General features: G+C 33.9%; 13 protein-coding genes and 4 pseudogenes across 17 annotated transcripts, besides 3 other annotated features; 10 read left to right on the forward strand and 7 right to left on the reverse strand.

The window, feature by feature from the left end:
• Positions 1-1,591: part of a mobile genetic element that runs on past the window's edge.
• A 13-nt stretch (positions 1,592-1,604) lies between these two features.
• TVAGG3_0893630 (uncharacterized protein) lies at positions 1,605-3,001 on the reverse strand (the record flags this gene model as incomplete). Its single annotated transcript, XM_001302329.1, has 1 exon — positions 1,644-2,999. The coding sequence occupies one exon, from the start codon at positions 2,997-2,999 to the stop codon at positions 1,644-1,646; it is 1,356 nt and encodes a 451-aa protein (XP_001302330.1).
• A 450-nt stretch (positions 3,002-3,451) lies between these two features.
• TVAGG3_0893640 (uncharacterized protein) lies at positions 3,452-5,250 on the forward strand (the record flags this gene model as incomplete). Its single annotated transcript, XM_001302328.1, has 1 exon — positions 3,452-5,218. The coding sequence occupies one exon, from the start codon at positions 3,452-3,454 to the stop codon at positions 5,216-5,218; it is 1,767 nt and encodes a 588-aa protein (XP_001302329.1).
• A 148-nt stretch (positions 5,251-5,398) lies between these two features.
• TVAGG3_0893650 (uncharacterized protein) lies at positions 5,399-5,927 on the forward strand (the record flags this gene model as incomplete). The annotated part of the gene is made up of 1 exon (XM_001302327.1): positions 5,399-5,845. One exon carries the CDS (start codon positions 5,399-5,401, stop codon positions 5,843-5,845), a length of 447 nt encoding a protein of 148 aa, XP_001302328.1.
• Positions 5,928-6,043: 116 nt separating this feature from the next.
• On the forward strand, positions 6,044-7,081 carry TVAGG3_0893660 (uncharacterized protein; the record flags this gene model as incomplete). Its single annotated transcript, XM_001302326.1, has 1 exon — positions 6,087-7,070. One exon carries the CDS (start codon positions 6,087-6,089, stop codon positions 7,068-7,070), a length of 984 nt encoding a protein of 327 aa, XP_001302327.1.
• A 352-nt stretch (positions 7,082-7,433) lies between these two features.
• On the forward strand, positions 7,434-8,726 carry TVAGG3_0893670 (uncharacterized protein; the record flags this gene model as incomplete). Its single annotated transcript, XM_001302325.1, has 1 exon — positions 7,434-8,726. The coding sequence occupies one exon, from the start codon at positions 7,434-7,436 to the stop codon at positions 8,724-8,726; it is 1,293 nt and encodes a 430-aa protein (XP_001302326.1).
• Positions 8,727-8,804: 78 nt separating this feature from the next.
• Positions 8,805-9,367: a mobile genetic element.
• Positions 9,368-25,695: part of a mobile genetic element that runs on past the window's edge.
• TVAGG3_0893700 (protein of unknown function, DUF4106 family) lies at positions 9,821-12,132 on the forward strand (the record flags this gene model as incomplete). The annotated part of the gene is made up of 1 exon (XM_051250958.1): positions 9,821-12,132. A coding segment is annotated over one exon (2,312 nt), but the record flags the coding sequence as incomplete, so codon positions are not given.
• TVAGG3_0893710 (protein of unknown function, DUF4106 family) lies at positions 12,347-13,186 on the forward strand (the record flags this gene model as incomplete). Its single annotated transcript, XM_001302324.1, has 1 exon — positions 12,347-13,186. One exon carries the CDS (start codon positions 12,347-12,349, stop codon positions 13,184-13,186), a length of 840 nt encoding a protein of 279 aa, XP_001302325.1.
• On the forward strand, positions 13,226-14,423 carry TVAGG3_0893720 (protein of unknown function, DUF4106 family; the record flags this gene model as incomplete). Its single annotated transcript, XM_051250959.1, has 1 exon — positions 13,226-14,423. A coding segment is annotated over one exon (1,198 nt), but the record flags the coding sequence as incomplete, so codon positions are not given.
• TVAGG3_0893730 lies at positions 16,315-16,801 on the forward strand (annotated as a pseudogene). Its single transcript has one exon. A coding segment is annotated over exon 1 (487 nt).
• Positions 16,828-17,654, forward strand: TVAGG3_0893740 (annotated as a pseudogene). Its single transcript has one exon. A coding segment is annotated over exon 1 (827 nt).
• TVAGG3_0893750 (uncharacterized protein) lies at positions 18,528-18,974 on the reverse strand (the record flags this gene model as incomplete). Its single annotated transcript, XM_051250960.1, has 1 exon — positions 18,528-18,974. One exon carries the CDS (start codon positions 18,972-18,974, stop codon positions 18,528-18,530), a length of 447 nt encoding a protein of 148 aa, XP_051086435.1.
• TVAGG3_0893760 (protein of unknown function, DUF4106 family) lies at positions 19,011-19,886 on the forward strand (the record flags this gene model as incomplete). Its single annotated transcript, XM_051250961.1, has 1 exon — positions 19,011-19,886. One exon carries the CDS (start codon positions 19,011-19,013, stop codon positions 19,884-19,886), a length of 876 nt encoding a protein of 291 aa, XP_051086436.1.
• On the reverse strand, positions 20,372-21,181 carry TVAGG3_0893770 (annotated as a pseudogene). The gene has a single exon. A coding segment is annotated over exon 1 (810 nt).
• TVAGG3_0893780 (organellar and viral DNA polymerase type B) lies at positions 21,270-21,884 on the reverse strand (the record flags this gene model as incomplete). The annotated part of the gene is made up of 1 exon (XM_051250962.1): positions 21,270-21,884. The coding sequence occupies one exon, from the start codon at positions 21,882-21,884 to the stop codon at positions 21,270-21,272; it is 615 nt and encodes a 204-aa protein (XP_051086437.1).
• On the reverse strand, positions 22,778-23,231 carry TVAGG3_0893790 (organellar and viral DNA polymerase type B; the record flags this gene model as incomplete). Its single annotated transcript, XM_051250963.1, has 1 exon — positions 22,778-23,231. A coding segment is annotated over one exon (454 nt), but the record flags the coding sequence as incomplete, so codon positions are not given.
• Positions 23,510-24,127, reverse strand: TVAGG3_0893800 (uncharacterized protein; the record flags this gene model as incomplete). The annotated part of the gene is made up of 1 exon (XM_051250964.1): positions 23,510-24,127. A coding segment is annotated over one exon (618 nt), but the record flags the coding sequence as incomplete, so codon positions are not given.
• Positions 24,633-25,491, reverse strand: TVAGG3_0893810 (annotated as a pseudogene). The gene has a single exon. A coding segment is annotated over exon 1 (859 nt).

Consider the following 25,695-nt stretch of genomic DNA (forward strand, 5'->3'; position numbering starts at 1 on the left):
TACGTTTAACTCATTGAGTTTCTTTGTGTGTCTGTCATATTCTAGTTTCTTTTCGTTTTCACTTATTTGCTTCTGTATGTCTATGTTTGACTTTTTGACATCTGTTATTTGATTTTTGAGTGAACTCAAATTCATTTGACTTTGAGGGTTATAGGCTGTTCCGTCTGCAGCTCCACCATAGCCTGCCATTTTCGCTAAAAGTGCCGCTCTTAAACCTCCACTCTGTGCACCAACAACTCGGTTTAAAAGCATAGGATTGCTTGACATTTGTTGCAACATAGTGGGGTCATTCAGCATTTGTTGTTGCAACTGTTGTTGTGGTGTTAGTTTTACTATTGGATGTTTCAATGCTCTCTTCCTCTTACGTATATTCTTACGTAGCTTACGTGGCATTTAAGTGAAGTTAAAAAGCGGTTTTTGACAGATGTTTTGTTGTGACTTCTTCGTAAAGACTTTGTTGAGATTTCTTCGTAAATGAGTGTAAATGACCCAAAAATATATTTTGGGTAGAAGGGTATATCTACCCTCTTTTCTACCCTCTTTTCTACCCTCTTGAATTTTCATGAATTTCTTCGTAAAGACTTTGTTAAGACTTTCTTCGTTAAAGACTTTGTTGAGACTTCTTCGTAAAGACTTTGTTGAGACTTCTTCGTAAAGACTTTGTTGAGACTTCTTTCGTAAAGACTTTGTCAAGACTTCATCGTAAAGACTTTGTTGAGACTTCTTCGTAAAGACTTTGTCAAGACTTCATCGTAAAGACTTTGTTGAGATTTCTTCGTAAATGACCCTAGTAGTATATTTTTGGTGTAAATTTCATGAAAATTCAAGAGGGTAGAAAAGAGGGTAGAAAACGGGGTAGATATACCCTTCTACCCTAAAATATATTTTTGGGTCATTTACACTCATGAACTTTCTTGTCTATGTTTTGTTAAGACTTCTTCGTAAAGACTTTGTTGAGACTTCTTCGTAAAGACTTTGTTGAGATTTCTTCGTAAAGACTTTGTCAAGACTTCTTCGTAAAGACTTTGTTGAGATTTCTTCGTAAATGACCCTAGTAGTATATTTTTGGTGTAAATTTCATGAAAATTCAAGAGGGTAGAAAAGAGGGTAGAAAACGGGGTAGATATACCCTTCTACCCTAAAATATATTTTTGGGTCATTTACACTCATGAACTTTCTTGTCTATGTTTTGTTAAGACTTCTTCGTAAAGACTTTGTTGAGACTTCTTCGTAAAGACTTTGTTGAGATTTCTTCGTAAAGACTTTGTTGAGATTTCTTCATAAAGACTTTGTCAAGACTTCATCGTAAATATTTTGTCAAGACTTCTTCGTAAAGACTTTGTCAAGACTTCTTCGTAAAGACTTTGTCAAGACTTCTTCGTAAAGACTTTGTTGAGATTTCTTCGTAAATGTTTTGTCAAGACTTCTTCGTAAATGTTTTGTCAAGACTTCTTCATAAAGACTTTGTCAAGACTTCATCGTAAATATTTTGTTGAGATTTCATTTATACTCATTCATCCTCAGGGCTAGAAGGCACGAAGTGCCTGGGAGCCCCACTACCTTTTTTTTTTTTTTTTTTTTTTTTTTTTTTAATATATACAGATAGATAGTATAAATTTTACAAAAAACAAACAAAATTACCTTTATCTTGAAGAAGGAACCAATAAATAAATCAAAATAACAACAACAAGACAAATAAGTCCGAAAGCAATAATTGTTTCCAATCCACGTCTCTGTATTCTAATGACAAATGGAATTCTGCCGCCATAATTCGAGTTCATTATTTTATTTGCTTGTCCTATGTAGTTTATGATCTTTTTCCATTCTTCAACTGTTTTCTGGTCATTGCTCTTAAAGTACGGATTGACCAATTTTGCAATTTCGTACAATTGGCCCCAATACGAACAAGATTGCTTATCAAACGTCTCGAACGCCTGAATTATCATCTCAAACAAGTGAGATGACTTGAGCATCTCATCATCCAGCAGTTTGTAGCTCTTGTAATCCCGTACGAACTTGAGAAAAGTATTATGCAAAAATGTGTTGCATTTGTACTTAAAGAAATCAGTACAAAGCTTGTAGAATATCGAATCGATGTCAGCTGTCCTACGCTTTGTGTATTTCAACACGACCAAAGTCAACGAACAGACTGATTTCGAAATTTTCGTAAATTGTTCTTGGCTTGTAAAAATTTTGATGAAATCTGACAATCTGTAATCGACCAAATGAATTGTTCTCTTCCAATTCGAAATTCCAAAATGATATTCGGCTTCTTCAATGATTAAACGTAAGAACTCGAATGTATCTGGGTTGGGAGATTGAATCGAGTTGTCAATTATCTGAGCGAACTTGTTGTCAAGCATTAATGAGTTTATTATGTAAGAATAAAGGGAAGAATCGAAAGATTTAATAATAATATTTTGTGCATGATATGAGGCATTTGAGTTTTCAACTATTTTATCTACAATCATGTCCAAGAAATTGATATTCTTCAAAAATGAAGATTCTTTTCCGCCAGTTCCTAAAAGAGTAAGAAAATCATAACATGGAACAATATCTAAGTTGCTGACAAGCACATCTATGTATTCTTTTGTTTTAAATGAAGGAAATAAAACAGTTGCGTTTTGAGTAATGATTCTAAGTATTTCGAAATATGCATCTTGAGTGAGTTTGCTTTGCTTTTTAAGTTTTTGAGCAAAATTCACATAAAAATTAAAGAAATTTGATCTTGTCATAAAAACTGGGTAAATACTAATTCTATTCGTTGTTAACAATGCCTTACAAATCAAAATCACTTTCTTTTCTGTGTCTCGCAAAAATAAGGCACTATTGAAGACAAGTTTTGCGTTTTTGATGATATAATCAAGTAATTCTGGATCTCCTCGATTCCAAAAGTAGGAGAAGTGAAAATTCAGAATGACTTCATCAAAAGAGCTTGATCCACCTTTGATTTTCTGTCGAAATTCTACAAGTTCATAAGCACTAGGACCATAACTCATTTTTTAGGTGGCCGGCCGATCAAATCTCTCTCAATTTTTTTAATTATCGCATCATTCAATTATGAAGTAAATCAATAATTAGAAATGCGTCTTCATTAAACCAACTTATTAGACAAACTTGCAATATAATGATAATGAAAATTCAACCTATAGAAAGAAAATCATGGGATTTTTCATCAATATATTTGATTTTAATCTATTTTAATAGTAAACAGAACATTATTTGGATTGATGAAAGATATTTCAGCATATTAATGATATATTGAACTATCAAATTGAATTTTATTTTAGCCAATCATATTTATTTTGAAGAGATCAATCATCAATGAATTATATTCATCTATGGAATCTACAGTGTACTATTGAATCAGAATAGATTTGCTTAATTTAGTGTATTTGATTAGATGATTTTATATTTGACACTTTTATCCGTTTTCTTTTTCGAAATATTTATGCAACATCGAAATTATTACAAAGAATCACGCAATTTAGAGGTAAACTCTGAGTTGCGTTTAGAAAGGTTAAGGAGTAATTTAACGAATCAATACGAAAAAGCAATGCAAAGCTCAGAAAGATTTGAATTCGGTTCATCTAGGAAATCAAGGTCAAAAATAAAACCACCCCAACAACCAGAAATCCCTACAGTATCTAGATTTAATTCAATTGATAAAAAAGATAATTCATTATTAAATAGATTCTCAGGAAATCAAGGATCTCCATATTTTCGAAAGAAATACAGAGAAGCTGATATTAAAGTTGCCCCGAAAAATGAAATAAGAAATGCAAATCCGCGCGAATCAATTTTAATGTCAACAAGAATAACACTTACATCTACAATCACACCAAAATCAAAGAAAGATACAAAAGTTTTACAGAATTCAGTACAAAATGATAGCATTGATTATTCAGACACAATGATTAACGAACAAATTAGTAAACTCGAAAAAGAACTGGCTTACAACAACATTGGCAATATAGTCAATAAGAAAGACAACTCTAGCTCTTTAAGTGACCCGAAAAATACAAAAAAGATTTCTCAAATTCGTCAAAAATCAGAAAACAAGCCAAAGAAGAGAGAAATCATCCAAAACACAGAAGAAAAAGCTCAAAAAGATACAAAACCATCAAAACAAATGCCAATTACCCAAAAAGATAAAGCTTTTCAGAAACAACCAATGCCCAGCCGTAAAGAAAAGAATTATACCAAGAAGGAACTAAATGATGAACCAGATACCGTAAAAGCTCCAACAAAACAACCAATTAAGGCAAAAATTTCAACTAATAAGAAGCCAATTTCTAAAAAAGAGCCAAAAATTGAACCAAAAGAAATTAAAAAGATCACCCCAATTGAGACAAATGAAAGTAAAGACGATGAAAAAGAATATCAGAAAATCCATGCTGTTTCTCTTGCTGATGACATTCTTCATTTCAATGACGATGAATTGGAAGAAGAAGAAGAAGACTCAGACATCGCAAATGTTGACGAGTTCTTCAAGAATTTGATGAAGAAGAGCGAAGACATTTTTGCGAGATCAAATAAAATACCAGAAAACAAGCCAGAAAAGAAAAGTTCAGATTCAGAGGAAGGAACTCCAGTTCCTCGCAAACAACCAATTAAACCATCACAAATTGACTCTCCAAATGATTATTTCCACAACGAACCTAAGTACGACATTCTTCCAACACAAAACACTCAAGAAAAGGTAGAAAACAACTATTACTCAGAGGAAGAAGACGAAATGAATGAAGAGGATGAGGAGTCAGCACACGAATATGCTAATGATAACCAGAGTGAAGAAGAAAGTTTCAATTATAATAAATCTTTCGAGTCATCTGACCAGAAGATTGGAGAAAGCTCAGAAGAGATTGATTTGCACCAAGTAACTCCAAAGATCAACCGCAAATCAGTTATAAAATCTCCAACTAAGGAAATTTTGGACAAGTTTAGGAAGGAAAAACAAGTTCTTCTGATTACACCAAGTAATGAGCAATTCCAAATGGAAGAAGAAGAATACAATGAAGATATTGAAGATGATAAACCATTGCTCCAACCATTAACAAGGGAGGAAAGACTGAGAATGCTAAATGATAGGAAGCAAGCAGATGAACAATTATTGAATGAACTTTTGGAGTTAGGATTGAACTTTGAGGAAGAAGAAGAGCAATCTAGTGGATCTCCAGTATTCGTGTCAGATCCAAATTCTTATTCTGATATGTAAATATATATTGTGTATTTTGTTTATAAATAAAGTGATGTATAATAATGAATGTATACAATTTAATAGGGGTTCTAAACAGGAAGAATTAACTATTCATGACGTATATCTTTAAATTTAGAATGAGATGCATTAGTGTGAAATATTATTTCATCGGCGTGCAGCGCCGATTATCAGTTTCCAATGAGCTCAAAATCAAAATCCAACTTTTATTTAAGTTCACAAAAACCATCTCAAAGGAAGCAAGTCATTGTAGAATCAAGCGACGATGAAATTACAATTGATATTTCCGAAAATCCAATTTCCAGTACACAACATTTCGAAAGTGCAACGTCCAAACAAAAAGAACAAGCAAATTCTCCAAAAAAGGCAAGTACACAGACGGCCCAATGGCAAAAATCAATGATAGCTGCATTTTCAAGTAGAATCAATCTTACAACTCCTCCAGTTCCTAATACGACTGAAATAAAAACATGCGTTCACCCTGATTTCGTAGATTTTTTCCAAAAATTAGACGTTTTCGATCCAACAATTATTCCTCCTTGGATTGGTGAACAAAATCTTAGCTATGATGATTCTTTACATAGAAAAATAGGTCCAACGTTTGATGAGTTAATATTTGCTGAATAAATTGTTTGTATATTTTTCTAATCTCAAATCAAAATTTTTTTTTCTATTCCTATGTAACATAGACAACTACAATGAAGAACACCCTTGCATTTGTAATCTCTAATTATAGGCTAGTTGTTGAAATCAATTCGAAACTATAAACGTATGAAAACTTAAATTTAATAATTAAATGTCTACTAATTATCTATCATATTTTATAATTTAAATTAATGACAAATTTCAGTTTATAATTTATTGAAAAATGGATACATCAGACTCAAGCATCATTGATCTTTCTAAAGAATGGAAGATGAAGGCTGATGAGACAATTAAGGCAACTATTGAAGAAATAAATAAAGGAACTGAAAATTATTCTCAAACACAACAATTGAGATCTGATGTAGCACAAATACAACAACAGACTACAAAACACCAAGCAACACTGGCAGCAGCAGCTCAGGAAGGCGAAGAAAATGAAAAAGATCGTCAAGAATGGGCTAAAAATCAAATCTCTGAATTAAACGATCAAACAAAACAAGAGTTAGAATCTATTGAAGCACTTAGAGCGAAGCAACAAGCATATTATCAGTCACAACTTGCCGGCAAAAACAAAATTTGGGAAAAATGTTTACAAGAAAGAAGAGAAGAAGCATCTAGACTTCGTGCTATGATTGAACAATTAAATTCAGATATTAATGTAGCTAGAAATGAGGCAAAGTCTGATATTGAAGCTGCTAAAAAACGCGCAAAAGAAAGTGCAAAAATTATACGCGCAAACCGCGAAAAACAGATCCAAACTATTGCTGACCTTACTAACCAGATCCAAAAAGAGAGAAATTCTCATGCCCCAAACTTAAAACAAACAACAGCTCAAGCAAATCAAAATCTTGCCCAAAAGAAAGAACAATTATCAAGATTAGAGCAGAATTTATTAACACTTAAATCAAAATTACGCGAAAAAGAGAGCAATAATTCAAACAAATTTAGATACAGCGTTCGTACAATTAAAGATTTACGTGCACAGCTTCAAGTTCAGAAGGATGCAGAAAAACAGAAACAACAAGAATTAATGAACATGAGAAAGATGTGTGCAAGTGTTTCTAGAAAGATTTCTGCATATAAAGATGAGGCAGCTTCTTTAAAGCGCCAACTTGCTATGATGACAAAGGATAATGAAGAATTACAAAGTGAAATAGTTAAATTAGAAAGGCAAATGTTCCCACAAGTTTTTAAACCTCTCCAATAAATATTTGTTTTATTAATCATATTGCTTTACTATTACTTAACAGTTTGTTATTATTATTTTTACAAGTACTTCTTTGGAATGCTTACAATTCCTTTTAGTTTTTTTCCATAATAATTTTTTTTTATATTCAAAATGATAGGCACATACACTGATTGCATCTATATACCCCTAATTGTTAAAAGCGAACCCATGGTGCTTAAACACGATGACATCTCGTAAGATAATTGAATCTATGCAAAAATGAATGAAAGAAGCAGAAATATTTTGGATTCTGCTAGCCAACCAAAAAAGAGTTAGAGCGTAAGCACATATGAGAATAAATTTTCTTGAATTTCTGTGTACGTTTCAAATAAAAAATTTCAGATGAATGATTTAGAACCTTTCGCACGCGCTCTTCTTGAAAAGCGACGTGGAAATCGACAACAAATTGAAGAAAAGCCACAAAATTCCCCACCAAGAAGAAGATATGAAGTAAAAGAAACATCAAGAAGTCAAATTAACGAAGATGTAGATTATGATCAAGATGCAGATAATCATTATCAAAAACAGCATCACCACAATAGAAAAGATGTACGCAGGAGAAGAGAAGATGAAAGTGAAGATGATTCCGAAATTGATCAATATAAACAGATAATTAATGCATTAAAAAACAAAAATAGATCATTAAAAACAAAGATATTATTACTTCAAAATGAATTGCAAGATCTAAAACAAAGAGAAGATGAAAATGATCCTTATCTTGCTTCTGAAAATGAAGATTTGCGTGCTCAACTCAAACAAGAAAGAATTAATAACAAACTATCTCAAGAAAGAATACGAGTTTTAGAAAACGACATTAAATCAAAAGAACAAATCATCAAAACAAAAGATTTGATGATTGTTCACCTTCAAAATTCATGCAAAGAGCAAGCAAATGAATACGCAAAGGTAGCTGATCAGCTTAAAAATCATGTTTCTGGTTTCAATGTTTCATCAAAATCATTTAGCGGTGCTATGGATAATACAAATGATTATTCATTCAATGAGCCGAAGTTTAATGACCCTGCACCATATCCTGTACGGAATAACCAAGGAAATGATGATTTTAATGATTTTGAAAAACCATCTTTCAATTACAACCAAGGAAAGGATGATTTCATGGATGCATTTGAAGAACCTAAAAAGCAGGAACCGCCAGCTCCATCATATGGCTTCAATGACCGTAATTTTGACGACAAATTTGACAATTTCAGTGAAAAACCAACCAAAGCACCAGAGCCATTCGAAAGAAGGGCCCCTCCACCACAGAGAATGGATGTTCCAGACGGATTCCAAGGAGGAAACTACTCAGAAGACATGCCAGTTGGCGGCGGCGCTGCAAGAATGGCCATGGCACAACCTCCGCCACCACAACAAGACAGATTCAGCAGGCAGCCTCCTCAACAAGATAATTTCTATAATGACTCGTTTGATAGTTATTCAAACACAAATGCTGAAGATATAAGGAAGGAAATTGATAAATTGTTACCTAGAAAAGCAGAACTTGAGAGAAAGTTGAACCTTGTTATTCCTAAAGGAGGGCAATTAAGAGATAGAGACGCAATCGAAGAAGAATTTGACAAAATCAATAAACAGATATCAAGGCTTAAACTCAAGCTTAGGCAGATGGCTCATTAACAATTTGCCTTAGAATGTAAAGAACATTTCATATTTTTGTTTTATATTAAAATTTCGAACAAAAAAACTTACTTTAAGGGTGCACACGAGAGGATCATGTAAACTTCAGAATTTAGAACCTTATTTTTAGGCATTATCTTGGCTACCTATTTAGGCTCGAAAAGCAAAAAATATCAAAAAATACAACTTGACTCCATTATGACCCTTTCATGGAGGTAGTTTTTATCCGCTAGTATTTTCCCTTTGAATCTCTTTACAATTCGAAATCAAATTCAAAACTCAGTAGAAGAAAGGAAGAATCGACTTACTACGGTTGTAATACGAATAAATACATATATTTAATTATTTTTATTTACATAATAATTGTTTGAAGCTCATATTCCAACAAATTTTTAAATAAAAACATTAAAATGTTGAAAATGTTCATATATTTTAATAGGGTTTTGGCACTTTATTGAGGAATTACTACATACATAGTCGAACTGAACTTGATATTTTGAAATTTAAATTATTTATCAAAATTAAAATTTAACTTGAAATTTATAATTATTTAGTCATATTTTGCATAATTCTAAGTAGATTTTGTAAAAAATCAAGAAAGAAAAATTTTAACGTGCTTTATTTTTTCTTTTTTATAATAAAAAAAAAAAAAAAAAAGGTAGTGGGGCTTCCAGGCACTTCGTGCCCTCTAGCCCCGAAGATGTTAGTATAAAATGAGTTTAGTATAAAATGAGGTTTTTTTGGGTAAGGGGGCCTTCCAGGCACTTCGTGCCTTCTAGCCCCTAAAATTTTTGTAGAGAACTCAAAATAGTATAACTGTTGTCCGGACAAGTAAGGGTCTATCGTCGCTACAGAAAAGTTACGGGCGTTCCAAGTAGACTGGACTTTGAGAGACTCTTTAGAAACTTTAGACGTTTTACATAACCATCCATGTTTTTACTTTACATCCGATAAAAGTGGTTTGGAAACCGTTATGAGATGGTTAGAGGACATACATGACTATGAGTTTTAGATAGAATATGAGAGAGGTCCTATAAACCGGAGAAAGTGTCATATAAACATCTGTCAAAAACCGCTTTTTAACTTCACTTAAAATGCCACGTAAGCTACGTAAAAATATACGTAAGAGGAAGAGAGCATTGAAACATCCAATAGTAAAACTAACACCACAACAACAGTTGCAACAACAAATGCTGAATGACCCCACTATGTTGCAACAAATGTCAAGCAATCCTATGCTTTTAAACCGAGTCATTGGTGCACAGAGTGGAGGTTTAAGAGCGGCACTTTTAGCGAAAATGGCAGGCTATGGTGGAGCTGCAGACGGAACAGCCTATAACCCTCAAAGTCAAATGAATTTGAGTTCACTCAAAAATCAAATAACAGATGTCAAAAAGTCAAACATAGACATACAGAGACAAATAAGTGAAAACGAAAAGAAACTAGAATATGACAGACACACAAAGAAACTCAATGAGTTAAACGTAGAGAAAAAGAAGAAAGAAGAACAACTGAAAGAACTAAGTACAGAGCAATATGCGAAAAAAGTGTCAGAAAAAGCAGCAGAAGTAGCAAAAATGGAACAAGATGTCATAAATTTGAAAAACCATACTACTCAATATAAAGTACTGAAAGATGAAGAGATAAAACAAAAAGCCCTGAAGACATATATGGATAGCGATGAGTATAAAAAAGAAGTTGAAGCAAATGTAAAGGCAGAAAAACTTTTACAGTTGCAAAACCAAACCGTACAGTATGAAAACTTAGCACAAGAAAGTAAAAATAACGACGCAGCCATGCAAAAGGCAATGAAAAGCGCAGAATATATAAAAGCTAACAATGACTGGTTAGATGCCCAAGCCAACGCTAAAGCAGCCCAACTTATAGGGTCAATAAGGACAAAAATACAAGCGGATGAAGACAGTTCAAATGAAGCTTTAACAAATGCTGACTTTAAGAACGCCTTCGAAGCTCTTCATAGTAAGGTGAAACTAGTGAACGACTTCTCATCTGGAAAGAAACTGAAGTCTGAAGGTTTCGACAAAGAGTTAAAAGAAGTAGCACAAAATATGACGAAAATAACAGATGCAGCAACGAGACAGGCAGTTCAAAGTGCCTATGACGCCGTTAGAGCAACTGTTGTGAAAAGTCAAGAAAAAGAGTTACAACAGACCAAAACAGACCTAGTAAATGCTTTCTTAAGAACGAAAAGTCAGGTAGGACATTACGCTGCAGATGGAACATATGTGCCAGCTGGTGGAACTTATATACCAGCTGGTGGAACTTATATACTAGCTAGTGGAACTTATATACCACCAAACCCTCCAAGAGAAGCACCTGCACCAGGACTACCTAAAACATTTACATCGTCACATGGACACAGACACAGGCATGCACCAAAACCAACACAACAACCAACAGTTCAAAACCCTGCACCACAACAACAACCAAAACCAGCACAGCAACCAACAGTTCAAAACCCTGCACAACCAGCACAACAACCAACAGTTCAAAACCCTGCACAACAACAACCACAAACAGAGCAAGGACATAAAAGAAGTAGAGAACAAGGAAACCAAGAATTCTTAAAAATGCTTAAAGAAGAGTGTGGTTTCCCAGATACTATTGACTTTAGTGACAGATATAAAGAAGCTATTAGAAAGTTCAAGGATGGAAATACTGACCCGAACCTATTTAGCTTTATGGCTCAGCACCAAAACGGATATAATCTCAAACCTGGAAAATACAAGCTCGCTAAGAGATATGATTTAATAGCATATCATCCAAATGACATGAACGAATTTACTCCGAGATATTTGATGTCAGAGCTAAATGACAATTCAACTTTCGTCATGAAACGCGTAAAAAATAGAGACGGAACGAAAGAACAAAGGCTTATGAATGCGGATGACGTAGATAGGGAAATTGTTGAAAACGGTCTCGGAATATATGAAATGCCAGCAGATGAGGTACAAGAAACTCCACAGGAAGAAGTTCAGATACAACCAGACATGGAAGAAATAGTTCAGCAACAACAGCTAGAAGAGCCTGAAGGAAACGAACAAGTCCCTCCTTTGGAAACTAACTTCACAGAACTAGATGAAGATTTGGAACAGCCGGAAAATCTTGACCCTCAACAAGTGTATGTGAAGAATATGGAATATTTCCAAGAGTCTAAAAAAAATTCGGCTGACACAGTAGAAGAATATCGAAAAATGTTTGCCGACATACAAAAGACTCCAACACCAGATGAAAATATTCAGCATAGAATGGAAGTACTGAAAGAAAATGTACACAAATACAACAACCCTTTTTACTTACGAGCATTTAACGTTCAATCTTTGGATGAACTCGGTGAAAATAAAAGGTTAAATTTCAACAAAACATATAAAAATGAAACATTGTTTAAAGTTCATTCAGAACCTAGCCAAGATGGAAACAGACCTACTTTTGTTTCTGCAGACTATGGAACTACAATGAGATGGGGTCATAAAGCTAATCCGGATAGGTGGTTCATAAACTTACAACCTCAATTCCAAGAAGTTGTAGACGCAATGGAAGTGAATGGTGAACCAGATATAGCTGGTATTTTAAGCGCGGCTTTAATGCCATTGAAAGATATGAAACATGCAGATATTTTGGACCAGTATGAAATGAACATGGCTGATGGAAATATAACACCTGACGTTCTAGAACATTTATCTCAAAGAACTACACAGAACCATAAAGATGGTATATTTGGTGAAGAGTTTAGAAAGAGAGTTAGGGACAGAGAAGGAAGAGAACCTATTGTACATGACCTTGCAAACGAAAGTTTACAAAATGTCATAAAAACTTACTTTGCAGGCGATGAATCGAGAAGGGATGAATATTTAAGAAAACTCAAATGGACAGTACCAAATGAAATGTTAGTATTGAAAAACATGTTCCTTGACAAAATAAAACCAACTACAGAAATAAACGACGAAAGACTGAAAGATTGGGTAAAAGCTTTCCCATTCACAAAAGATATTGTTGGTAACATGGAAAGAAAACCAGAATGGCTACAAAAACATATATTTGGAAACGAGCTAATCCCATATGGACAGGCACTGTTTGAAGAGCTTGAACCGGGAACTCAGGAAAGAGTCATGCAAACAATACGCGAAGACTCAAATACAAACTATGACAAACTCTTTCTAAGATATTGGTTACCTGAGATGGGCGACCAGAGCCCAAAGGCAAAAAGGACATGGGAAATTTACAACATACTAGGTGAACATGAGGCAAAGATGCAACAACTTGAAGCAGAGGGCAAGTTACCAAAAGCGACACCAAAGAAGAAGAGAAGAGTAGAACAAAGTGAAAGTAGTGAAGAAGTAACTTCATCTAGTGAAAGTAGTGGCAATGAAGGAAAAAGAAGAGTTAAAAACTCAGTCAGGAAGAAAGTAAAGTTTGGTCCACGTGGGTTCTACTACTGACATATAAATCCAACTATTCTATATTTTTACCCATATGAAATGTACGCCGCTCAGAATATAACGCCAACAGTTTTGGATGCCATGAATGGAAATGTTTCCGAATGGTATAACGAATGCGACAATGCCATTAGAAGGTCAGAAATAGTTCCTGGAACTTACGAATATACAACTGCTGTTTCTTATGGAAACGTAGGTGAGTTTGGAGAAGGTTCTTCAACAACAGTAGATATTGCTTGCGACAGGTTTCATATTATTTCTATTGACAACTCATTCTTATACGTGGAACAAGACATTGAAATAAAACCTTCTGCCAAGTTGTCTGACAAGAAAGGTTGCAATGGAATTTTCTATGTCGGATACCAATATGCTCCAGAAGTTTTCATGGGATATAAGATATATTCTAACTCTGACTTAGTTCAAACAGTAACATGGGCAAACTATGAATGGTTCGCTTTGAGAAACTCAGTACAACCACAAGCTAGAGAACAAACAGACCAGTATGCAAATATTGAGAAAATAAGAAGACTTGACCCTAACGTTCCAGGAGTTTATGTTAACCTTTCTGGTTCAGATGGAACTGCTGCCACTAAAGTAAAACTGAAACTTAGAGTTCCTTTGTCATCTTTCCTCATCTTCAGGTTTTTAAGATACTTGCCAAACTGGGCAGGAAAAATTTCTATCGAACTTACTCCAAGCAAAAATAACTTAGTCATCGCACCAACACAAGACCCATTCACTCTTACTGTAGCTGGAACTGGTGGAGCCAAGTTCTGTGACTTTTGCAAAGACAAAGTTGACTTAGACTTTGGTTTCTCAAACTTCAACACTGAAGTAAACTATTATTTCAATGCTGCTGGAACTGCTTGGGACCCAGTTAAGTTCACATGCGAAAAGTTTGAATGCAAGAGAATAGAAAGCAGACTTGCAGTCTATATGTTGGACCCAGATATTTCAAATGCTTTAGCTGCCAAATATATTGCAGTTCCACTTATGTTCCCTATACACCAAATATCTGTCAAAGACTTTGCAGGTGAAGTTGGAAACCAAAGTGCTGACCCAGGTGCAAGAACAGATATTGCCTTAACAACTGCAATGAAACATGCAGATACTATGTTTGTACTGTTCAGACGAACTATAAATGACTATTCTTGTTTCTACAACCCTGGTATTAAATATCATATAAACATAGATGGCAAATATTATCCAAGAGAAGAATATTCTACAGTTGAGGATATGAGGTCATACAACTTGACATTAGATGCTATGAACTTTAACAACAACTTCACAACAACCATTAACCCTGAAATGCAAAGTTCTATTATGCCATATGTGAAAGTATGGACTCATACAGGAGGTCAAAAAACTCAATATACAAATGGAGACCGTTCAAACTTTTGGCTTGGCATTCCATTTGCTGACTCAGAAGACTTTATGGGTGGTATTTCAACTGTTGGTACAGTTCAAATACAATATACTGGTGACAGAGACGGTCCAGATGAATTGAAAGCAAAGAAGTTTACAAAACCAATAGCACTTTTCACGGAAGATGCTCTTTTGAAAATTCGTTCGATGAAACCTGCTGGGGCTCCTCAGATTGGTATAACGACAGCTTCCATCGAGCAGATTTTGGCAGCAGGTCAGTAAGTTGTTCTTGAACTGACTTCTCTCCGTCAAATATTGACAGTACGCCAGTTTTGACATAGTATTGTATTATAAACTTACCTTTAGAAATATCGGTCAGTTTTGTTGTTATATTTTTGTCAACGTCAAGAACTTTCACCATTTCAGTTATACCAACTTTCTTTGCTTTATGAAAATATTTTGGTTCAGCAAAGACTGCTATTCTATAACATTTTCCATTGTTTGTATAAAGAACTATTCTATCAGTGTATTTGTATTGTTTGTGTGTGTAAACTTTGTTTTGCTTCAATTCGAAGAGATACTCAAATACGTCCATCTTTTTATTCTAAGTAAAATGTCATTTCCGAAAAATAGAAGCGTAAGTGTTTCAAAAGGTTTAATGGCGGTGGCAGATGTGAAGTTAAATTCACCAACTCAAACAAACAGTCAAAGTGTTATTGTCAATGTCAAAGAAAGAGATGTTGAAGTGGGGAAACCATACGAAGACGAAGATGGTATAACAATAGTTCCTGTAAAAGAACAACCAACATATCCTGAAGTTAGCAGAGACTTAAGTTCTGTTGCAGATATTCGAAACGACTACATGCAACTTAAAGATAAACTTAAAACTCAGGAGAAGATTTGTCAAGCTTTAGGTATAATGTTAAACTTGGTCGAACACAACCCTGTAAAAGTGAACTCATATGTCATCGCACCTCATGAAGTTTTGAAAGAACTATTGAAACTTTGACAGAGGCAGACGATATAAACATCAAAGAAATAGAACCCGACATTGCTTGCTGTGGTGTTTCATATAATGTCATTGACAAGATATACGTTATGAAAGGAGGTGAAAACGTTGAACTTAAAATATAGTTTCCCAGACGTTTAAAAAATTTTGACGACCACAACATTCATTAAAATTTAGTTGCTAAGTAAAAATGTCAAAACTTCTTGAAAGATGTTTGAAGAAAAATAATATAGACTTTATTTCATGTAAAGGACTTTACACACTTTTGAACGATATGAAAGACCCTGTTTTGTTTGTTCGTGTAGACAAAGGAAAGTTCTATGTCTTTACAAAATATTTGAACTTCTTAGACAGAGAACTTCAAGAAACGCCATGTGAAAGTTTAGATGAAGTTCTTCTCCACTTTCAGAAAACTTTTAAATATATGTAAATGGCAGAAGACATAGTGGTTTATACTATTACGACTAAAAACCCTGAGTCATATAATTCTATAACAACAAACTTACAAAGTCCTCAAGGACGATATTGTAAACTGACCTTAAACACGATGACGACTAAAGCCTGTTTTGCTCTTTTGACACCAGAAGATTTTATTGTTGTGAATGGTAAAAAATACTTCTTTGAAGATACTTACTCAGATATACCACCAACAGGTTTTGTTGACTTATTTAATACTTTAAGGACGGATGTAACATGTGCTGCAACTAGAGCAGGTTTCATTATGTTTGGATGTCCGACTGAGTTTACTATAAACGATATGAGCTATAATACAAAACTTATATCTGGTTTTACTACCAACAATTTCCTATAACAGGAAAAGGTGTCATACAAGGTCTATCCGTTCCATTGACTTTAAGCACACCTATTTTATATATTGTTTCAAACTTAGGTTCAAAGTGCTATTCGAATGTCGACAGAAACTACTATGACCAAAAGATACTCATGCGTATAAACAACACATTCTCTGCTGGTTTGCCTATTGTTCATTCGAATGCAGAGTTTCAGCTTTAGTAAACTCAAACACTTTAGCAAACATAAACTTAACCTTAGTTGACGCAAACTTTGTTCCTGTAAAACTTTTATGTCCTATGTATTTGTCAATGACGGCAGAAAGTTTCGAATTGGAAGATGCAACTGGTGAAAGTATTGTATTACAAGAACAACTTCAACAACAAATAGCTCAAGAACAACAAATGCAACAAATAGCTCAAGAACAACAAATGCAACAACAAAGTCAAGAATAAAAAAATATTTTTTTTTATTTTTAAAAATGTACAGAATAGATGTTTCAGATTTTTAGACTTCCAAGCCTTCAGAAATATGTGTCCATTTAGAGACTATAACAAAGCAGTCGAGAATTTGAAACGTTTAGTCATTTATGTTGACTCTGCCCCAGAATGTTATGTCATGAAAGAATGGGACGTAGTCTTTAACAAACCAAGAGCGACGATAGTGTCTGAACAAGAATGTAAACAGAAACTTAAGAAAATAAAAGTCGTACAAGTTGGCATGAAGATGTTAGATGCTTGGGATATCTTATTGTCAAAACTTGAAGATTTTTCAGTTCGTGGTATAAAGTTCTATACACCATCTCCAAACTTCTATTCTATCTTCACTGGATATAAATACGAACAAGTAGAATGGAAAGAAAATGTTATAGAAGCTTGGTTAGACCATGTCAAAAAATTATATGCAATGGAAACGAAAAGTCTATGAGTATATCTTATTTGTTTGCAAACATCTTACAACATCCAAGTGCTAAAAATGAAACTGCTCTCATTATAATTGGAAAACAAGGAACAGGTAAGAACACTTTCTTTACAGATATTTTGTGCAAACTGTTAGAGGGCTATTCGAACCCTAATATGACAACTTAGAAAACATCTGCGGTAAGTTTAACTCTTCAATAGAGAATATGAAACTTATAGTATGTAACGAACTTCAAAGTATAGATACAACAAAAGTTTTGAACTCAGATGCTTTGAAGAGTCTTATAACAGACAATGTCGGAGTTGTTGAAAGAAAATATAAAGACCAGAGAGTTTGTGAAAATGTTGCAAATTTCATCATGGTTTCAAACAATGCCGTTCCGATGAAGTTAGAAAGTTCTGACAGAAGATATGTAGTTGTCAGAACGTCAGATTCTCATATGCAAGATACAGAATATTTTGACGACTTAGCAGAAACTTTGACATCTGACTTTTACAACCACTTGTTCTCATATTCATGACATTAGATATTCAAAGTTCAATCCAAGACAAATTCCACATACCGAAGAGAGACAAACATTGTTAGAAGCAAACAAGAGTGTATATGAACTGTTCAAGATGAGACTGACTTTGAGTGTTTAGATGAAAGGTCATTGTACGATTCGTAATAAACAATATTGTCAAGAGTATGGTTATATGACAGCGTCTAAACGAACATTCTTGGCAAATGTCAAAAGTCTTTTAGACGTACAGAATGGTGTATATACAAAAAAAATTTTCTGAGTAAATTTTAAAAAAAAAATATTTTTTTATCCGATAGAAAAGATGACGAAATTCATCTCAGTAAACAAGTATATGTCAGACTTAAAGAAGAACTAGACCCATTCACATATTTGAAATGTTTACTTCTACCATTTTGAAAAGTCTACATTTGACAAAGTTTGGAACATCGAACCAGTTAAGTTTGCTATTGTGACTAAAATGGTGCGAAATTTGAAAGACTTAGACATAGAAGGTTTGTTAACAGTCAAAGAAAGTTTTGAACAGAAGGTTCTCAAACCTTAAAGAAGGCAAAGCATACAAACTTGTTATACCTTATGAACCAAAGAAAGCAGACGACTATGAATATTATGAGTCTAAGATAGTTGAAGTCAAGGTAAATTGGGTAAAAAGATTTTAGAGTCTAAGCCAGTGTTTGCTCCTAAAGAGGAAGAGAACATTGACATTGACCCAGAAATGTTCTAAAAATAAAATTTTATTTTTACATGTCATATCTCCCCTTCTCTGGTTCAGGTTCTTTCTTCTCTTCTTCTACTTTCTTTTCTTTCTTTTCTCTCTTCTTCTTTTCTGGTGGAGTTATGTCAAACTTCTCAGAACCATATTTTTGTAAAAGTGCTTTGTCATTTAATAGCTCTTCTATTCTGTTTTCTATTTCATTTTCAAGAACAGCGCATGTGTCTTCTTTGCATTCTAAGAAGTTTTGTTGGACTTCATCTCTCCAAGAGGCGTCATCTCTGTCAACAAGTCTGTCATTGACAAATTTTAAGACTGCTCTGCTTAATGTTTTATGGTTCTTGTCATATTCCCAGAAACAGAACTTTAGAACAAATTCCCCTTTCTTGTTTACACTATGTAAGATTTTATGGTCGACAGATGTTTTGCTGTCGAAAAGCTTGTCTCGAATATAGATAGCGAAATCGCTAGACATTTTCTAAAAGATAAAAATTTTAATTTTTCTAAAAATATGTTAGAAAAAAAGTTTGCTGACATTGACAAGAAATTTGAGAATGTTTTAAACAAGAACAAGAGGAAGTTGGAAAATGCTCAGATAAAACCCATACATGACAAGTTCTTATTTGCTCAGAATGGTATAACAGGTCTAATCGCACCACCTGGGTCGGGTAAGACTTTCACTTATCTTAAAATGGCTGCACAACAACAAGAACTAGATGAGAAGAACCCATTCTATGAGTTAGTAGTCATTTGTTCGACTTCTGGTCAATTTGACCAAACCGTCAATTCGTTCAAAGATATTATAAAGAAGTCTAAGTTAGTATGTATAAAAGATACTGAGTTGTTAGATTGGATAAAAAAGTACCAAAGAAGAGTTTTGAAGTACAATGCTATAAATGAGTATATAAACTCGAAGTTTAAAGACCCAAATGAGGAAATGCAGAGAATATTAGAGAAGAAACACTTCAGAAACAAACAGAAAGAGATAGAATACATTTCGAAGAAATTGCAATCTTACGATTGGAAGACTTACCCTCACAGATGTCTTCTTATCTTAGATGATTTCGCTTCTCATCCTTTGTTAAAGAATAGAGAACAAGACATGTGTCGAATTCTTAAGAAGCTCAGACACTTTAACATTTCAGTTGTCATTTGTGTACAGACAGCCAAGAGTTTAAGTAAGGATGTAAAGAGAATACTGACTGATATTATACTTTTCCCCGGATTGTCCGAAGACGATTTCATGGAACTTATGAAAGAGTCCATGGCAGGTAAGTTTGACAGACATGAACTATGGGAGAAGTACAAAGTCATACAAGACCCTCATACTTCTTTCAGAATTCATATCTACGCAAACAAAGTTCAAATTGTAAAAAGTCAAGCGTAAAAATGTAAGTGTTTTAGTCTTAGTCTGTTGTGGTGCTGGGGCTGTCGGTTCTTCTGGCTTTGGAAGACATTCAGGAAGAGGAACGTCAGCCATCCGTTTGTGTCCTGTCGGAAGGAAGGACTTTTCCTGTCGGAAGGAAGGACTTTTCCTGTCGGAAAGAAAAATTTTTCCTGTCGGAAGGAAAAACTTTTCCTGTTGGAAGGAAAAACTTTTTCTGAAGTTCGACCAAAAAGTTCTCAATTTTCGAAAATTTGAATGGTTTACGGACGGACAACTGGAAAAATTTTTCCTGTTGGAAGGAAATTTTTTTCCTGTCGGAAGGAAATTTTTTTCCTGTTGGAAGGAAAAACTTTTCCTGTTGGAAGGAAATTTTTTTCCTGTTGGAAGGAAGGACTCGGAATGCCAGAAGGATTTGACAAGACAATTTACCTTATAGAGCTACCTGAGCCATCTTTGGTGTCAAGCTTGAAAAATAAATGGTTCATTTACTCTGCTTGTTTGAAGTTGTCAAAATACTCTGTTATTTTTTCTTTCAGTAATGGCAAATCTTCTTTGAATGTAAGTATTGTACAACCTTTCATATCATAGTGTGTTTGAGGTAACGTATCTTGAACTATCTGTTTAACATCTTCATTCGGTGTCATTGAAATCGGTAAGTTTTCGCGATAAACCAATTTCTGTCAGATTTGTAAATCTTAGCAAGGTCGTAAAAGCTTTTGTTGTTTCTTCTGACTAAATGCAACATAACCATATCTTTATCTTCTTCATTTTCCATCTCTTCAGTGTAAATCATATACTTATAGTTCTTTTCTTTCCTTTCCTTTTGGTACCGAACGTGGTATTCTTTTCTGTATGGTTTTGTCTTTTGCTTCAAGCTTGTTCTCTAGCTCTTCACGTTCTTGTCTATGAATTTCATCTAACATCATGAAAATATAACAAGCATAGCGAGGTGAAGCCCACATTGCAACAGCATTTACAAGAAGTCTATGTACATACCAACCTCTCAAACCATTTGGCAAATTTTGACGATTTTCGTACGGAATCTCGACCCGCGGTTTTCCGCCGGTCGCAAACATATGAGGAAATTCTTCTAAAAGTTCTTTTGTCTGTTGGTTTTCAAACCAATGACGTGCTTGCTTTGTAGAACGAAGAGCATTCAAAATACTTTGCATTTGGTACATGTCATCTTTGACCGAACGAATGAGACGTAACTGTTTGTTATACTGAACCCACTCATATTCTTCATTTATATCTTCATGAACGATAGCAGTTGTTGTGTTCTCTGTTGTTGACATATCTGTCTTTACATACAAAATAAAAAAATAAAAAAAAATAAAATTAGCGTTATTTTCTATCTTGTATAAAAGACCAAAAATAAACGCTTTACATGTATTTTTCAGCAACTTCGTCAAATAATTTTATAGCACTATCTATCTCATCTACTTCAAACGTTTCTTTACCTTTCGTGGGAGCACCATACATTTTCTCAAACTTTTCAAGTAGTTCTGTTTCAGCAGCTCTCATATCGTTAACAAACACAACCTTAACTCTATTGACTGTACTGTCATATCTTTGAGTTATATTATATGTTCTTCCTATCTTATATCTTTTTGTATTGAAGTCCTTCGGTTTCTGAACGATGTAAAGTAAGCCCTCACTGCAACGTTCTGAGTCGAACAAACCATATGTTATGAAATTATATCCAACAACTGGGTCTAACCATAACAAAACTACTGGTATAAGACTTTTGTCGATGAGATATGCTCTTGTTCCATAGAATCTTACCGATATCATAAGCTCAGGATTTCTTGTCAAAATTTTCTGAGTAGAAGCATTTCTAACCCAGTCGTGGGATGTTTTCTTTTCAGATAGTGTTAGAATGTCTGACAAAGAATATTTGTTGTATTTCTTTGAGTATCTTACGTTTAAATCACCTATTCTAACCACTTTGGTGTCATTGTCTATCTTTTTAACTGTTTCAAACTCAATGTTTAACATTTCCTGTTCTTACATACAAAATAAAAAAATAAAAAAAATAAAAACTAACTTTAATTTTATTTTTTCTATCTTGTATAAAAGATATGATTTCATAGAGTTTTTTTACGATTTTCATAGAGTTTTGGCGAGTACGTTTTTTTACGTACTCGCATTTTTTCACGATTTTCATGAGTTTTTTTCACGATTTTCGAATGGAATCTCGTTCCTCGATTTTCCTAGGAACGCAAACATATGAGGAAATTCATGAAATTTGGTCATTTTACTCAGCAAAAATATATTTTAGGCGACCAGGTCACCCGGTCACTCGGTCACTCGGTCACTCGGTTAAATGAACTTCTCTGAAAAAGTGTGACAACATGACATTTTGACAACAACACAGGAAATAGACTTCTTCGTATGTGTTTTGTCAAGACTTTCATCGTCAATGAGTGTAAAACAGACAAAAATATATTTCTACCATAACTATTTACAAGCGTTTGACATGGTATATGTTGTGATGGTTCATGACTTTAAACAGTTTTGTAGCTTCTATTTCTTCACGAAGGATATCAAAAGTTTTAACTATGCCGAAGGTTTCTTTATATTTCTTCTTGACATCTGAAAGAAGGAGATCGTTAGCAGTTGGATAGTTTTTGTTCAGAAATGTCAACATGTCCATTTTATCTTCTGCTGGTTTCTCTACTTCTTTCTTTAAGTCAGTATGGTCTTTTTCTCATTCTTTCTATCTCTTTGACGGAAGTAGTTATATTTCCTTGTTGCTGCTTTACATTTTGAACATTGTGAGTTCATTTTTGCGTTATATTCTGAAATTTGTCCTGCTAAAACAAGTAAGGCGTAGATGGTCTTCTTTAACTCAAAGGCTGCTGGTTTTATCTGTTGGTTCCATACTTTACCTCTTCTATCTTTATCTCTTATCTGCCATACACACTCAGCAACTAACGAAACAAAGTTGTCGTAGGTCTTAAACTCCCCAGATTTATATATGTCAATGACTTTGTGGTTGCAATGAAATCCAAGAAACTCATAGTTTACCTTACGTATGAACTTCTTTATTTCTACTGAGTCAGTTGCTTTGACTTCTATTTCATCGAATTCTGGAATAGTGAGCTTTTGTTGTTGTATTTCAGGAAGTTTAGGTAGATGGTCAATAATATCCTGCATTTCATAAAGATACTGTTCATTTGTTTCATCTTTCGCACTACAGTTTAGATCTCCTTGGAGAAGTTCCTGCTTTATCTTCTGGATTTCTGTTTCGAAAGTATATGAAGAAGGAATGAAGCTTTTCATCTCTACTAACATTGAAGTTGGGTTCATGACTAACGAGTTTGGTGCTGTTGTTGCTGACATGTTCTTACAATAAAAATAAAAAAATATTTTTTTAAAAAACTACCTTTATTTTATTTCAGCACAAAATTCAAGAGTTTTGTGTGTTTTCTACGGTGGAGCCAAAAATGGCTCGACCTCAAAACAAGCATTTTGTGAAGAATATACCAACCGCCGGAATTCCGGCGGTTGCTTTTTTTATACAAAATTCAAGAGTTTTGTGTGTTTTCTACGATGATAGAAAAAAAATGGTTCATTTACTCACAATATTTTTGTACAAAACAACCCCAAGCTTTTAACTTCTTTTCTGCAGCTTCTAATGCTATCTTAGCGAGTTCATATTCTCTAAATTCTCTCTTTAAATCTTCTTGTTCCCATTGGTCTAGTTCGTATGGAGAGTCTCTATAACCAGAACATATCTCACGTTCATGTTCTATTTGTTTTTCATGCATTTTTCTAACTTCTTCTTCAAACAAAGGTTTTGCATTCTCTACTGTATCTTCAAGTTCTTCTTCATCTAATTTCTCATGAACTTTCTTGTCTATGGAATCCAGAATTTTTCCAACTGCTATACAATATTTTGGAGAAGCCCACATTGCGATATAGTTTACAAGTCTTGGGTCTACATACGTTCCTCTAACCTGTTTGATTTCATCCGGAATTCCTGCATGAATTTTGTATAAAAAGCAACCGCCGGAATTCCGGCGGTTGGTATATTCTTCACAAAATGCCTCAAAATACTCTTCCCAGGACTTATTTTCCAACAACTTTCTAAAGTCCTTCCTAAACTGCTGACACATATTTGTTACATTTATATAACCATCCTTGTCTCTACGTAAGACTTCAATACCGTTGTAAGTGCCTTTTGTGAATGTTTCGCCATTAGATTTGTTCGTGAACGTTTTTGCTTCGACTGTCATACTGTTCTTACAATAAAAATAAAAAAATATTTTTTTTAAAAAAACCAAAATATATATTTTTGTCTGATTTACGCTCATTACGATGAAGTTTCGACAAAACATGTACGATGAAGTTTCGACAAAACATGTACGATGAAATCATGACAAAACATATACGATGAAATCTCAACAAAACATTTACGATGAAATCTCAACAAAACATGTACGATGAAATCATGACAAAACATATACGATGAAATCTATTTCCTGTGTTGTTGTCAAAATGTCATGTTGTCACCATTTTCAAAAAGATGTTAGTTGACCGAGTGACCGAGTGACCGAGTGACCTGGTCGCCTAAAATATATTTTTTTCTATCTTAAGGAAATTCATGAAAATTCACCTGTTGAATTTTGTATAAAAAGCAACCGCCGGAATTCCGGCGGTTGGTATATTCTTCACAAAATGCTTGTTTTGAGGTCGAGCCACTTTTGGTTCCACCTCTTTTTTCAACCAAAAACTCATTTTTCAATACTTTTTCAGCACTTTTCCGTAGTTGTATATGAAAGACAATTCGAGATAAAAGTCATAGTACAATGTATAATATGCTGCACACCGTTTGTGTGAACCAAACTTGAAAGTCAGAGAAACTGTTACTAGGTGGTTCGTAGAATTTAGAAGCAAAGTCATAAAAGTCCTTACCAATACAAAGAAAACTGTTGTTGCTTGAACTGAAACTTGCATGACATATAACATTTTGAGGGTCAAACACGTTTCTATAAACTGTCAAATCTGCTGGTGGAAGTATAAATTTAAATGGACCATCTGGTGGCAATGGTTCGTTCTGGTTTAGTAACCGAAGAAATTGTGCCCAAGAACGTTTGTCTACTCCCCAATATAAAAACTCTGTATCTCTTGGAGGGTTAATTTCAATCTTTTGAAATGAAACGGTTGAATTCATCTTATCATATTCTAGTTTCAGATAGTAAGTTCCGTTTAGTAAAGAGTGGTATTTTTCTTGAAATTCCCAGTAGTATTTGTTTATTTGAGTTTGAAAGTCATTTAGAGTCTTCTCAAGACTTTCGTCTGAACGAATAGTAAAGATTTTCATTTCGTCAAATTTTTCTATTAGACCATCAGAACCTTTATACTGCCCATGAAAATATACTGCGAACATAAACGCGTTAGTTCTATTTGAAAACAAAACTCTTCTAAATCCTATTGCCTTTGCATCTGAAGGACTTTGAAGCCAGCGAATTGGATAGTTAAACCTGTATGATCCGGATGAAATTTCTTCATCTGATATATTCCTACCAGCATTTGTAAAGATATAGTCTAACGGTTTTGTATCTGCTACTTTTGTTCTTTGTTTTTCAACCTGAAGCATTTAATATATGTAAAAATATACTGTTTTAAAAACGTTTTTACTTCATGCAATTTTTTATTTCATGCAATGTTTTATTTCATGCAATTTTTTATTTCATGCAATTTTTTATTTCATGCAATGTTTTATTTCTGTGCCGTCTTCAAGCATACCCCAATATTTCCTTTTCGATATTACATGAACTTCGGAAAATACCTTATCTAGCTT

Source organism: Trichomonas vaginalis, chromosome VI (genome assembly GCF_026262505.1).
Source record: "Trichomonas vaginalis G3 chromosome VI, whole genome shotgun sequence".
Lineage (NCBI taxonomy): Eukaryota > Parabasalia > Trichomonadida > Trichomonadidae > Trichomonas > Trichomonas vaginalis.